At 48.0% G+C, this 12411-nt stretch overlaps 1 protein-coding gene across 7 annotated transcripts in view; it reads right to left on the bottom strand.

The window, feature by feature from the left end:
• The window catches only part of syne1b (spectrin repeat containing, nuclear envelope 1b), a 415064-nt gene that overhangs the window by 185205 nt on the left and 217448 nt on the right, over positions 1 to 12411 (bottom strand). For all 7 annotated transcript variants that reach the window (XM_080200097.1, XM_080200090.1, XM_080200089.1 and 4 more), the window contains 7 exons: positions 12078 to 12233; positions 11228 to 11380; positions 8423 to 8605; positions 6789 to 6926; positions 5888 to 6073; positions 4975 to 5097; positions 1509 to 1691 (listed from right to left, as the gene is read on the bottom strand). In XM_080200097.1, the coding sequence (XP_080056223.1) occupies positions 1509 to 1691; positions 4975 to 5097; positions 5888 to 6073; positions 6789 to 6926; positions 8423 to 8605; positions 11228 to 11380; positions 12078 to 12233 (1122 nt within the window). The remainder of the gene's footprint in view (positions 1 to 1508; positions 1692 to 4974; positions 5098 to 5887; positions 6074 to 6788; positions 6927 to 8422; positions 8606 to 11227; positions 11381 to 12077; positions 12234 to 12411) is intronic.

Raw genomic sequence — 12411 nt, 5'->3', positions numbered from 1 at the left:
CCAAAGAGGTGCAGGTTAGGTGGATTGTCCATGCTAGATTGCTCCTTAGTGTCCAAAGATGTGCAGGTTAGGTGCATTGGCCATGCTAGATTGCCCCTTAGTGTCCAAAGATGTGCGGGTTAGGTGGATTGGCCATGCTAGATTGCTCCTTAGTGTCCAAAGATGTGCGGATTAGGTGGATTGGTCATGCTAAATTGTCCCTTAGTGTCCAAAGATGTGCAGGTTACGTGGATTGGCCATGCTAAGTTTCCCCTTAGTGTCCAAAGATGTGCAGGTTAGGTGGATTGGCCATGCTAAATTGCCCCTTTGTGTCCAAAGATGTGCAGGTTAGGTAGATTGGTCATGCTAAATTGCCCCTTAGTGTCCAAAGATGTGCAGGTTAGGTGGATTAGTCGTTCTAAATTGCCCCCTTAATGTCCCAAGATATGCAGGTTAAGTGGATTGGCCATGCTAAATTGCCCCTTAGTGTCCAAAGATGCGTGGATTGGCTATGTTAAATGTACAGGGATACAGGGATTTGGGGGATGGACCTGGATAAGAGTCAGTGCAGACTCGATGGGCCGAATGACTTCCTCCTTCACTGTGGAGATTCTATTCTATGATTTGGATTTGGAGGTGAGTAAGCAAGGACGCCATTTCATTCATCGATCACTCATGGCATTGTGAATCGGTTTGTCCAGAAACATCACGGGGGTGGGGTAATTTTTTGATTCTGCCCTATTATTGGAGGAGCATGAGCCTTCTGTGAGCCACGCCACACAGGCAGCCCCACAGCCCCATTAGGTCGGGATGGCTAGGATTCTGACATGGTGATGATGGTTGGGACCGCGATTTTCTTCCAAGACAGGGCGGTGTGGAGGGCAGCTTGACCATGTCGGTGGCCCATGCGTACGCTTGTTCTTTCAGTTGGTGCACCTTGCAGGTTGGGGGCAGGTGCTGGGGAAGAAACCTTGGTGAGCTGCCACATGGTGTCGAAGGGAGTGGTCATTGACTCCAGCACAAAGGCAGTGAGCAAACAAAACTTGACTTAGAATCCCTACAGCACAGAAAGAGGCCATTCGGCCCATCAAGTCTGCACCAACCACAATCCCACCCAGGCTCTATCTCCATATCCCGACATATTTACCTACTAATCCCTCTAACCTATGCATCTCAGAACACGAAGGGCAATTTTAGCATGGCCAATCAACCTAACCCACACATTTTTGGACTGTGGGAGGAACCCAGAGCAAACCCACGCAGACACGAGGAGAATGTGCAAACTCCACACAGACAGTGACCCAAGCCGGGAATCGAACACAGGTCTCTGGAACTGTGAAGCAGCAGTGCTAACTACTGTGTTACCGTGCCGCTAGCACAGTGGCTAGCACTGCTAAAACAAAGATCATTGAGTCCCCCAAAGGTTCCCCCTCCAATCCCCCCGAAATCTATTGTAAGAAGAGTGTGGCACTACAGACTTCAATCAGGCCGGGTACGAGACCCCCTCGGTCCCCGGTCACCCCGCTTACCTGGAGGATGTTACACTGCTGGATGGCGGTGTGTTGCAAGCGACTCGCTTGTTCCTGCAGCCTCAGCGCTGTCTGACAGATGGGCAGGTTGGTGACGATTTCCTCGGGAATTCGCAGGGCAGCCTGGTGTCTGTGCACCACCTGCACCTTCTGCTTGAAGCTCTCCATGTCAGCCAGTAACCTCTAGTGAGAGAGAAATCACACCGTGAAGGGGCCAGTCGCCATCTGGAGGTTGGGCGCGATCTTACGGCAAAGAAATTGACAGAATCATAGAATCCCGACAGTGCAGAAGGAGGCCATTCGGCCCATCAAATCAGCACTGACCACAATCCCACCCAGGCCCTAACCCCATGCATTTTATCCCAGCGAGTCCCCCTGACACTAAGGGGCCAATTAACATGGCCAATCCACCTGGCAATGCTGCAAGATTGCACTGCCGGACTCGCCTGAAAGGCTAATGTGGAGGACTCCCATTCTCTCACCATTATGGCACATGGAAATATTTGGGAAAGTTCTGCCCATCGGGTGAGATTTTCCAGCCCCGCTCACCCCAAAACTGGAAAATCCCACCGGAGGTTAACGGATCTTTGAAATTTAAAAAAAAATTAAATTTTTAAATATTGTTTCTTTTTTATTTATCTGTGGGACATGGGCATCACTGGCTGGCCAGTATTTATTGCCCATCCCTAGTTGCCGTTGGAGGGCAGGTGAGAGTCAACCACATTGCTGTGGCTCTGGAGTCACATGTAGGCCAGACCGGGTAAGGATGGCAGATTTCCCTCCCTGAAGGGCATTAGCGAACCAGATGGGTTTTTCCAACAATCGACAATGGTTTCATGGTCATCAGTAGATTCTTAATTCCAGATTTACTTAACACAAAAAGACTTACATTAACACTGCAATGAAGTTACTGTTAAAATCCCCGAGTTGACACTCTGGAGCCTGTTTGGGTATACTGAGGGAGAATTTGGCATGGCCAATCCGACCTAACCAACGCGTCTTTTGGACTTTTGGGGGAAACCGGAGCACCTGGAGGAAACCCACGCAGACATGGGGAGAACATGCAAACTACATGCAGATAATGCCCCAAACTGGGAATTGAGCCCCCACCTTTGCATGGCCCACCCCCGCCTGCTATGATTCCCGTGGCGGGCGGGATGGGAAAATTGTGTCAGATGTGATATTTAAATAATGGATTGCACATTTTTTTTATTTTACTCTTTCAGAGATGTAGGAGTCGCAGGCTGGGCCAACATTTATTGCCCATAGCTAATTACCCTTGGACTGTGTGACTTGCTAGGCCATTGCAGAGAGCAGCTGAGAGTTAACCACATAGAATACAAAAGCAGGAGTGTATTGTTGAGGCTTTATAAGGCTCTGGTCCGGCCACCTTTAGAATATTACAAGTAATTTTAGGTCCCATATCCAAGGAAGGATTGTGCTGGTCTTGGAGAGGCTCCAGAGGAGGTTCACGACAATGATCCCAGGAATGAAAAACCTGATGTATGAGGAGCATTTGAGGATTCTGAGTCTGTACTCGATGGAGTTTAGAAGGATGAGGGGGGATCTCATTGAAACTCACAGAATACTGAAAGGCCTGGATAGAGTGGATGTGGGGAAGATGTTTCCATTAGTAAGAGAGACCAGGATCCGAGGGCACAGCCTCAGAGTAAAGAACCGAGATGAGGAGGAACTTCTTCAGCCAGAGGGTGGTGAATCTGTGGAATTCATTGCCACAGAAGGCTGTGGGGGCCAGATCATTGAGTGTATTTAAGGCAAAGATAGATAGGCTCTTGATTGGTAAGGGGATCAAAGGTTACGGGGAAAGGCAGGAGAATGGAGTTGAGAAGCAAATCAGCCATGGCCAAGTGGTGGAGCTGACTCAATGGGCTGAATGGCCTAATTCTGCTCCCTTATCTTATCGCCATCTGGTCTAACCACTGACACATGTGACAATAATAAATCAAATCAAAGTATTCCATTAGAATAGTGTTTTATTTGGTTTGTTAATAGTTTAGTTAACCTGTTTATTGAAAGTTAGAGAAATGAACTGTTACTTGTTAGGTAGTTATTTTGATTTAACTAGAGCACCTCTCACTCACTCTTTAACAGGTTATGAATGGAGCTATTTCCCTTTCAGTGTTTGAGTGTTAGTTCTCAAAGAGGAGATCAAGCTCGCCCTTCAGAATAGAAGCACCTTAAGGATCTCTGAGGTTTTACTGGGGGAATGTCATTACTTGAAAAGAGGTGTGATCCCTTCCTGTGAGTGACCAGTCTGTGCTGTGGGACCGTGCTAACCTTCTAGTTTGTTGGTTACGTTAGCCCCTGTATGCCCCAGAATCAGGGATGGGCTGTTAAACCCAAGGCCTCCGTCCCACCACATGCAGCAGTCCACCATTCACACCAAGGCCTGGCTTCTCTTAAAGTTGGAGCAAAATGGCATGGCGTTGTTATATCGCAGCACAGAGCAAGCTGACTGAGTTACTCTCCCACACCTACCCTTTACTAGTGTGTAGCTCAGCCTCCCTGAGGTGCTGTGGTCCTATTGAGCCACAGGGGCACACACTCAGTGATGGAGATGCACAGTTCTGGCGGAACTGGCTGGCAGTTCCAAAGGTGGGCAATTCCAGCCCCACTCCGGAAAGCCTCATGTTCTCTGGCATTGGTGATGAGGAACTCCGGCAAGTGGAGAGACTAGAGAGGCTGCGATTGTACCCATGGAGCTGAGAAGGTGGGGGAGAGATTTCCAGGAGGCTTTCAAGACGACAAGGGGTTTGGATAGAGGAGAGGGGGGAGAAATCTCTTCTACTGGCTACAGGCTCAGTAACCAGAGGACACAAGTATTTTTAAGAGACTTGGCAAAAATAAAGGTTGGGGGGAACTATGTATTAAGTGGTGTGTGAGTTATGATGATCTGGAACGCACCTCTAAAATGATGGAGGAAGCAAGTCCAGGGAGGGAGTGGGGCAGTGACAGATTCCCAGTACACTTTGTACTCTTATACTGGGAGATTGGGTAGCACGTGCAATGGCGCCCTCTAGCAGTCTGCAGCCTGCTTTAAGGCATGAATAGACTTTACCATCTCGCCTGCAGCGGAATCAGCATAGGCAAGGGTCCAGCAATGGAAATCACTATTGACCTTGGATGGGAATTTCCAGTCTCGCCTATCAAGGCTGTAAAATCCCACCCTCCATCTACTCCCCCTACCAGCAAGATCACACTTTGCCTCATTTTGTTTTTCTTAAGTGCCATAAGCTGGCGTATGGGAACTTGCCCAAAGAATGGGTGCAATTCTCTTCTGTTTCCACACTCATTCAGGACTTAGATTTCTTTTGGCAAGATTACCCCCTCAGACATTAAGGAGAGAGTAGAGGTGTGTGACAAACCGAATAGCTCTTTCAAAGTGCTAGTACAAGCACTGATGTACTGAATGGCCTCCCTGGGTGCCTTGTGATTCGACAATTACCTGTCTCTGAAAGAGTTGCTCCTTAAGGCACAGACGTGCAAGCTCAGGGGAGGTCAAAGTGAGTTGGGCCTGTTTCACCATCGCCTGCAGACTCTTCAACTCCGTCTCAAACTGCTCCATGTCCTGCAAGAGACACAAAATGGATCAATGAACATCATCGGAATGTCAGAGAGAGTTACCCGTGTCACCCATTCATTCCTTCCCAGGTCCACAGTGGTCTTCGTGCAGCTATCCTTCCCAATACATTTCAGACTGAACATGTCGATAACCCCACAGGAGGGCAGGAGAATCAGCCATTGCAGGAGGAAGAAAATGGACAGTCAGAGGTGTGTCCGCTACGATTCTCACTAATTTCTACAGATGCACCACAGAAAACATTCTTTCTGGTTGTATCACAGTTCGGTATGGGCTCCTGCTCTGCCCAAGACCGCAAGGAACTACAAAGGGTCATGAACGTAGCCCAGTCCATCACACAAACCAGCCTCCCATCCATTGACTCTGTCTACACTTCCCACTGCCTCGGAAAAGCAGCCAACATAATTAAGGACCCTACACATCCCGGACAGTCTCTCTTCCATCTTCTTTCATTGGTAAAAAGAAACAAAAGTCTGAGGTCCCATACCAACCGACTCAAGAACAGCTTCTTCCCTGCTGCTGTCAGACTTTTGAATGGACCTACCTTGCATTAAGTTGATCTTTCTCTACACCCTAGCCATTACTGTAACACAACATGCTGCACTTTCTCCTTTCCTTCTCCTCTATGTATTTTATGAACGGTATGCTTTGTCTGTACGGTGCGCAAGAAACAATACTTTTCACTGCGTACCAATACATGTGACAGTAATAAATCAAATTAAATGTTATGGTATAAATGGGAGTGTACAAGCTCTAAATAAAGTGGTGACTGATTTACCTTGGCAGCATCTTGGAGGCTTTGCAGGCGGGTCTGCATGAGCTGCTGGAGCTCTTCTGTCTGTTGGCGGAGGTTGCTGACACGCTGAGACATGGTACCCGTCTGATACACATCACTGACACTGTCTAACTTCTCACCCATGGCCTGCAGATCACTCAGAATCTCCTCCGATTCACGCAGTGTGGCCTGCAGAGGAAAATAAAGTCCTGGGATTGACACCGGCCCTGAGGATTCCAGGAGTCCCAATACTTTAGCAGCCCATTACTAACTTGTGCTAACGGAGTTTAAATGCTGAGGGAAGATAGAGGTAAGGAAGTGTCGCTGCAACTGTACAAGGCATTGGTGAGGCCGCAGCGGGAGTACTGTGCACAGTTTTGGTCCCCTTATTTGAGGAAGGATGTGGTGGCATTGGACGCAGTTCAGAGGAGATTCATTAGATTGACTCCAGAGATGAAGGGTTTGTCGTATGAAGAGAGATTGAACAGTTTAGGCCGATACTCTCTGAAATTGAGAAGAATGAGGGGAGATCAAATTGAGGCATACAAGATGATAAAAGGTATGGACAAAGTAGATGTGGAGCGGATGCTTCCTCCTGTGGGACATTCTAATCCGAGAGGTCATAGTCTTCGGATAAGGGGTAGCAAATTTAAAACAGAGTTGAGAAGAAATTACTTCTCCCAAAGGGCTATGAATCTGTGCAAAGTGCAGTGGATGCTGGGACAGTGAGTAAATTTAAGGAGGAGTTAGATTTTTTAATTGGTAATGGGTGAAGGGCTATGGGGAGAAGGCAGGAAAATGGGGATGAGGAGCATATCAGCCATGATCGAATGGTGGAGCGGACTCGATGGGCCGAATGGCCTAACTCTGCTCCTCTATCCTTTGGCCTTACGGTGTACAGTACCTGGTAAGTGATGAGCTGGTCATTGAGCTGAGCCGCCGAGTGCCAGTTGATGGCGCTGTAACTGAGAGTCTTGGCTTTATCCAACCACTTCAGCACAAAGTCCAGCATCTCATGGAATTCTTCCAACTGTGAAGCTGCCTGAACAACAGGAAAGGCTCAGAGTCAGAGTCAGACACCCAACACACACACACACACACAGACAGGCACACACACTGATATAGGCACACATACACACTCACTGACACACACTCACTGACCAACACTCACTGACGCACACACATTGACACACACTGATACACACACATTCACTCACACACACATATGCACACACACATTGATACACACTCACACACTGACACACACACACGCACACTCACATACTCACACACACACTGATACACACACATTCACTCACACACACATATGCACACACACATTGATACACACACACACGCACACTCAGACATACACACACACACACACACACACTGATACACACACACACAGACTCACACACACACTGACACACACTTGCACAGTGACACACACTGATACACACACTCGCACAGTGACACATACTGACACATATTGATACACACACACACACTCACACATACTCACACACTCACACTTACACACAGTGTGTACACTGATACACACACATTGATGCACACTGATACACACATTCACATACACTCACATACACACACACACTGACACACACTCAGTCACACACGTACACTGACAACACACACACACACACACACACACACACACACACACACACACACACACACACACACACACACACACACACACACACACACACACACACACACACACACACAATGCCCTCATTGCTGCCCCTGCTGATCAGCTCCCATCCCCTACAGAACTCCCTCCTTCCCTCCCCTCCCCTCATATAGATCTGCACCCCCCTCCCCGCGTCGCCGTCAGAAGTAAAAAAAAGGCAAAATAGGGGTGGTGAGATCATGCGAAGCGAGGAGCCAGGTGTAAACCCAATTCATTGCCCCTCACCCTATTCAAGAAGATTCAGAAAGAATGTTCCCGATGGTAGGGGAGTCCAGAACCTGCGGTCATAGTTTGAGGATAAGGGGGTAAACCTTTTAGAACTGAGGTGAATGTGTGGAATTCACTCCCATTGAATGTAGTTGAGGCCAAAACATGTCTGATTTCAAGAAGAAATTAGATCTTGGGGCTAAAGGGATCGAGGGAGATGGGAGGAAGGGGGGATCAGGATATTGAATTTGATGATCAGCCATGATCAAAATGAATGGTGGAGCAGGCTTGAGGGGCCGAATGGCCTCCTCCTGCTTCTAGTTTGTATCCTACAGGCTTGCTGTGCCAACGGATCGGCAGGACGGGGCAGTAAGATCACATCTATCTATCCAATTAAATATTTCAATCATCCTAAGTACCTTGGTTGAACCACTTCTTAATGCCTCTACACTCAAGGTAAGACAAGCCTAGACTTTGCAATCTCTATTCGTCATCTAATCCATTGTAGAGAGATGAGCAGAGATGGAATGGAATAATGTCTGGAACTAAAAAACCCATTGTAATGATGTGAGGAGGGTGGACTTTGAGCTGTGTACACTGCCAGCTTTGCTTACCTTGTTGAGTTTGGAGGCTCTGCACTCAGTCTCCTTGAAGACCTGTTGATAGAGGCTCGAAAGCTTCGTCATGTCGTCACTCAGGCACTTGCTCTGGTGAGGGTTCTGCTCTGTGAAGTCTTGCATGGTCGCGTCCAGCTCCACAAGCTTCACATTGCAGCTGTCCAGCTTGTCCCAGAGCCTCTGCAAAGACAAATCCCCTCGCCATCAATTCTTTCCCCACTGAGATGCAAGCTGCCCCAGGGCCCAATCCCCTAAACTTAGAGAGAAGCACAAGAAATGTGAGATAATGCATTTTGGAAGATCTAACTCAGATAGGAAGTATACAGTGGATAGCAGAACCCTTAAGAGTATTGGTAGGCAGAGGGATCTGGGTGTACAGATACGCAAGTCACTGAACATGGCAACGCAGGTGGAGAAGGTAGTTAAGAAGGCTTATGGCATGCTTGCCTACATCAATCGGGGCATTGAGTTTAAAAATTGGCAAATCATGTCACAGCTTTATGGAACCTTAGTTAGGCTACTACCAGAAAGATGTGGAGGCTTTGGAGAGGGTACTGAAAAAATTTACCAGGTGTTGTCTGGTATGGAGGGCATTAGCTATGAGAAAAGGTTGGAGAAACTTGGTTTGTTCTCACTGGAACGATGGAGGTTGAGAGGCGACCAGATAGAAGTCTATAAGATTGTGAGGAGCATGGACAGAATGGATAGTCAGAAGCATTTTCCCAGGATGGAAGAGTCAATTACCAGGGGGCACAGGTTTAAGGTGCAAGGGGCAAGGTTTAAAGGAGGTGTACGAGGCAGGTTTTTTACACAGAGGGTGGTGGGTGCCTGGAACTTGCCAACAGAGGAGGTAGTGGAAGCAGATACAGTTTTAAGGGGCGTCTGGACAAATACACGAATAGGATGGGAAAAGAGGGATATGGTCCCTGGAAGGGTAGGGGGCTTTAATTCACACAGGCAGCATGGTCGATGCAAGCTTGGAGGACCAGAGGGCCTGTTCCTGTGCTGTCATTTTCTTTGTTCTTTAAAATCTATTGTGCCAATCTCTTCAGTGCCAGCTGCAGGTCAGTTGGTCCCATTCTCACTCCAAGTGGCCCAGTGGTTAGCTCTGCCATCTCACAGCGTCAGAAACCCGGGTTCGATTCCCAGCTTGGGTCATTGTCTGTGTGGAGTTTGCACATTCTCCCCGTATGTGCATGGAGTTTCTCCGGGTGCTCCAGTTTCTTCCCACAGTCCAAAGAATGTGCTGGTTAGGTGCACTGGCCATGCTAAATTCTCCCTCAGTGTACCCAAACAGGCACTGGAGTATGGCAACTCGGGGATTTTCACAGTAATTTCATTGCAGTGTTAATGTAAGCCGACTTGTGACACTAATAAACTTTAATTTAACTTAAGTCAGATGTTTGTAAGTTGAAGGCCCATTCGACCCTTAGCTGAGATGTCCGTCTGGTACTGAGTGAGCTCGACACTGACAGGGCTTCCCCCTTGCAGATTGGGGTATTAGAGTGCCCTGTCTGCACTCCTGTGTCGTCAGGCAAGATCTCACTATTTTGACAAAGCCCACTGGAGTTCTCCCTTCAATATTGCCAGTGCTTATGTCACAACTAATACTGCATAAAAACAGACTATCCAGTCGTTAGGTCAATGCTGTTTGTGGGATCCTGCTGTTTGTAAATTAGCTCTTGCCTTTCCCTCATTAGGACAGTGTTTTGAAAAGTTGTTCCTTGGCTGTAAACCACTTTGTGATGCCCTAAGATCATGAAATTTGCTGTACTGATTCATATCCTTTCATTTACCATCACCATTTACCACCAGGAGAGGCAGTGGCGAAATGGTATTGTTGCAGCACTCGTAATGTAGAGACCCTGGGTAATATTCTGGGGTCCCGGGTTTGAATCCTGCCACGGCAGAGGGTGAAATTTGAATTCAGTTGAAATCTGGAATTAAGAATCTACTGATGACCATGAAACCATTGCCAATTCTTGGAAAAACCCATCTGGTTCACTAATGTCCTTTAGGGAAGGAAATCTGCCGTCCTTACCCAGTCTGGCCTACATGCGACTCCAGAGCCACAGCAATGTGGGTGATTCTCAACTGCCCTCCAAGGGCAACTAGGGATGGGCAATAAATGCTGGCCAGCCAGTGACGTCAATGTCCCATAAAATTAATTTTTTAAAATGACAGTGCGTAGAGTAGGAGTGACTGTCTCCACCTGGCACACTGAGGGAATGTTTCTGAGAGATCTGATAAGTTTAAAGTATACTTATTGGTGTCACAGGTAGGCTTACATTAACACTGCAATGAAATTACTGTGAAAATCCCCTAGTCGCCACACTCCGGCGCCTGTTTGGGTACACTGAGGGAGAATTTAGCATGGCCAATGCACCTAATCAGCGTGCCTTCAGACTGTGGGAGGAAACCAGAGCACCCAGAGGAAACCCACGCAGACACAGGGAGAAACTGCAGACTCCACGCAGACAGTGACCCAAGCTGGGAATCGAACCTGGGTCCCTGGCACTGTGAGGCAGCAGTGCTAACCACTGTGCCACTCCATTGAGTACTGCATTAACTAAAGCTTGTTTCTTTCTTATTCCTGTTCCAATCTGAAGCAGAAATGATAATAAAGTCTTCTTTTGCAAGACAGCAGGACAATGCAGGCTCACAGAACTTTATCCAATCTTCTTGTTAATAGAATGCAGACAATATTCAGTGTAAGGTGCTGCTAAATCAGGACAGTATCAGTTTTTTCCTGTATCTCAAACACTGAATGGAAGAAAGGAAGCTCTCCTTTCACTCCCTCACCTTATGTTCAATCTTGGCTTGTACGATATCAGTTCCCTTCTCTTTCAGCTTGCTGGAAATGCCATGCAGTTCACTCGAGATCTGCTGCATCCTGGAGTTAAAGTCCAGGGTCACTGCTTGCATCTGCTGAACTTCCCCCTCTTTCAAATTCACCTGAAAAAAACCGAGAGTGTCGGGTTAACCGCATCCCGAGCCAGATGGTGAAGCACAAAACTAGAATCCTACAGTGCAGACAAGGCCATTCGGCCCATCGAGCCTGCTCCGCCAACAATCCCACCCAGTCCCTACCTCCATCACCCCACATATTTAACCTGCAAATCCCCCTGACATTAAGGGGCAATTTAGCATGGCCAATCCACCTAACCCGCACATCTTTGGACCGTGGGAAGAAACCGGAGCACCCAGAGGAAACCCACGCAGACATGGGGAGAATGTGCAAACTCCACTCAGGGAGTGACCTGAGGCCAGAATTGAACCCAGGACCCTGGTGCTGTGAAGCAGCAGTGCTAACCACTGTGCCTACCCTGAACAAAGATCTTTTTCTTGACGGTTGGTTCATTCACAGAACGCAGCAATATGCGGGTCTGCCTTTGACCTTCCAGCCAGCCAGTATCCCAGCACTGCACCCCCCCACCTCGTCCCCTCTTGAGTAAACGGTAAACAAATTAACTAATTAATGGCCTCTTAAAACAGCAAATCAAAAAAAAGTTACAAAGGAAACCGATCAGATTGGAATAAGGCAGATTGTAGTCACGGGTACCCTGCTGGTGGAGAGAGTGGCTATGCTGCGATGGCGGGTGGATTGCCTGAACAAATGGGGACGTTGGGGGGAATGGGCAGGGACTTTTACCTGTTCCTCGATAGCTCCGAGGGCCAGTGTGACCTCAGCCAGCTGCTCGGAGAGCTCAGAGGGCAGGATGGTGTAAAGCTCCAGGTACTTATCACGCTGCCGCTCCGCCAGTCGCTCCACAGTCTGGTGTCGGGCAGCCACCTCGGTGTGCAGTTCCTAAACACAAAACGTGGCATTCACAGTGAGAGGAAAACTCCCCCAATTCCGTAACGCAATCAGCAAAAGCAATAGAGGAATTTAAATTATCTTTACCGCTGAGTGTTCCGCGACCACAAGACTCACTTGTACAATTCAAATCTCCCTGGTTCATAGGATCATAGATCCCTACGGTGCA

Source organism: Carcharhinus amblyrhynchos, chromosome 12 (genome assembly GCF_965287045.1).
Source record: "Carcharhinus amblyrhynchos chromosome 12, sCarAmb.v2.hapA, whole genome shotgun sequence".
In the NCBI taxonomy this organism is placed as follows: domain Eukaryota; kingdom Metazoa; phylum Chordata; class Chondrichthyes; order Carcharhiniformes; family Carcharhinidae; genus Carcharhinus; species Carcharhinus amblyrhynchos.
The sequence above is the reverse complement of the archived record's forward strand: the minus strand, read 5'-3'. Positions and strand labels throughout refer to the sequence as shown.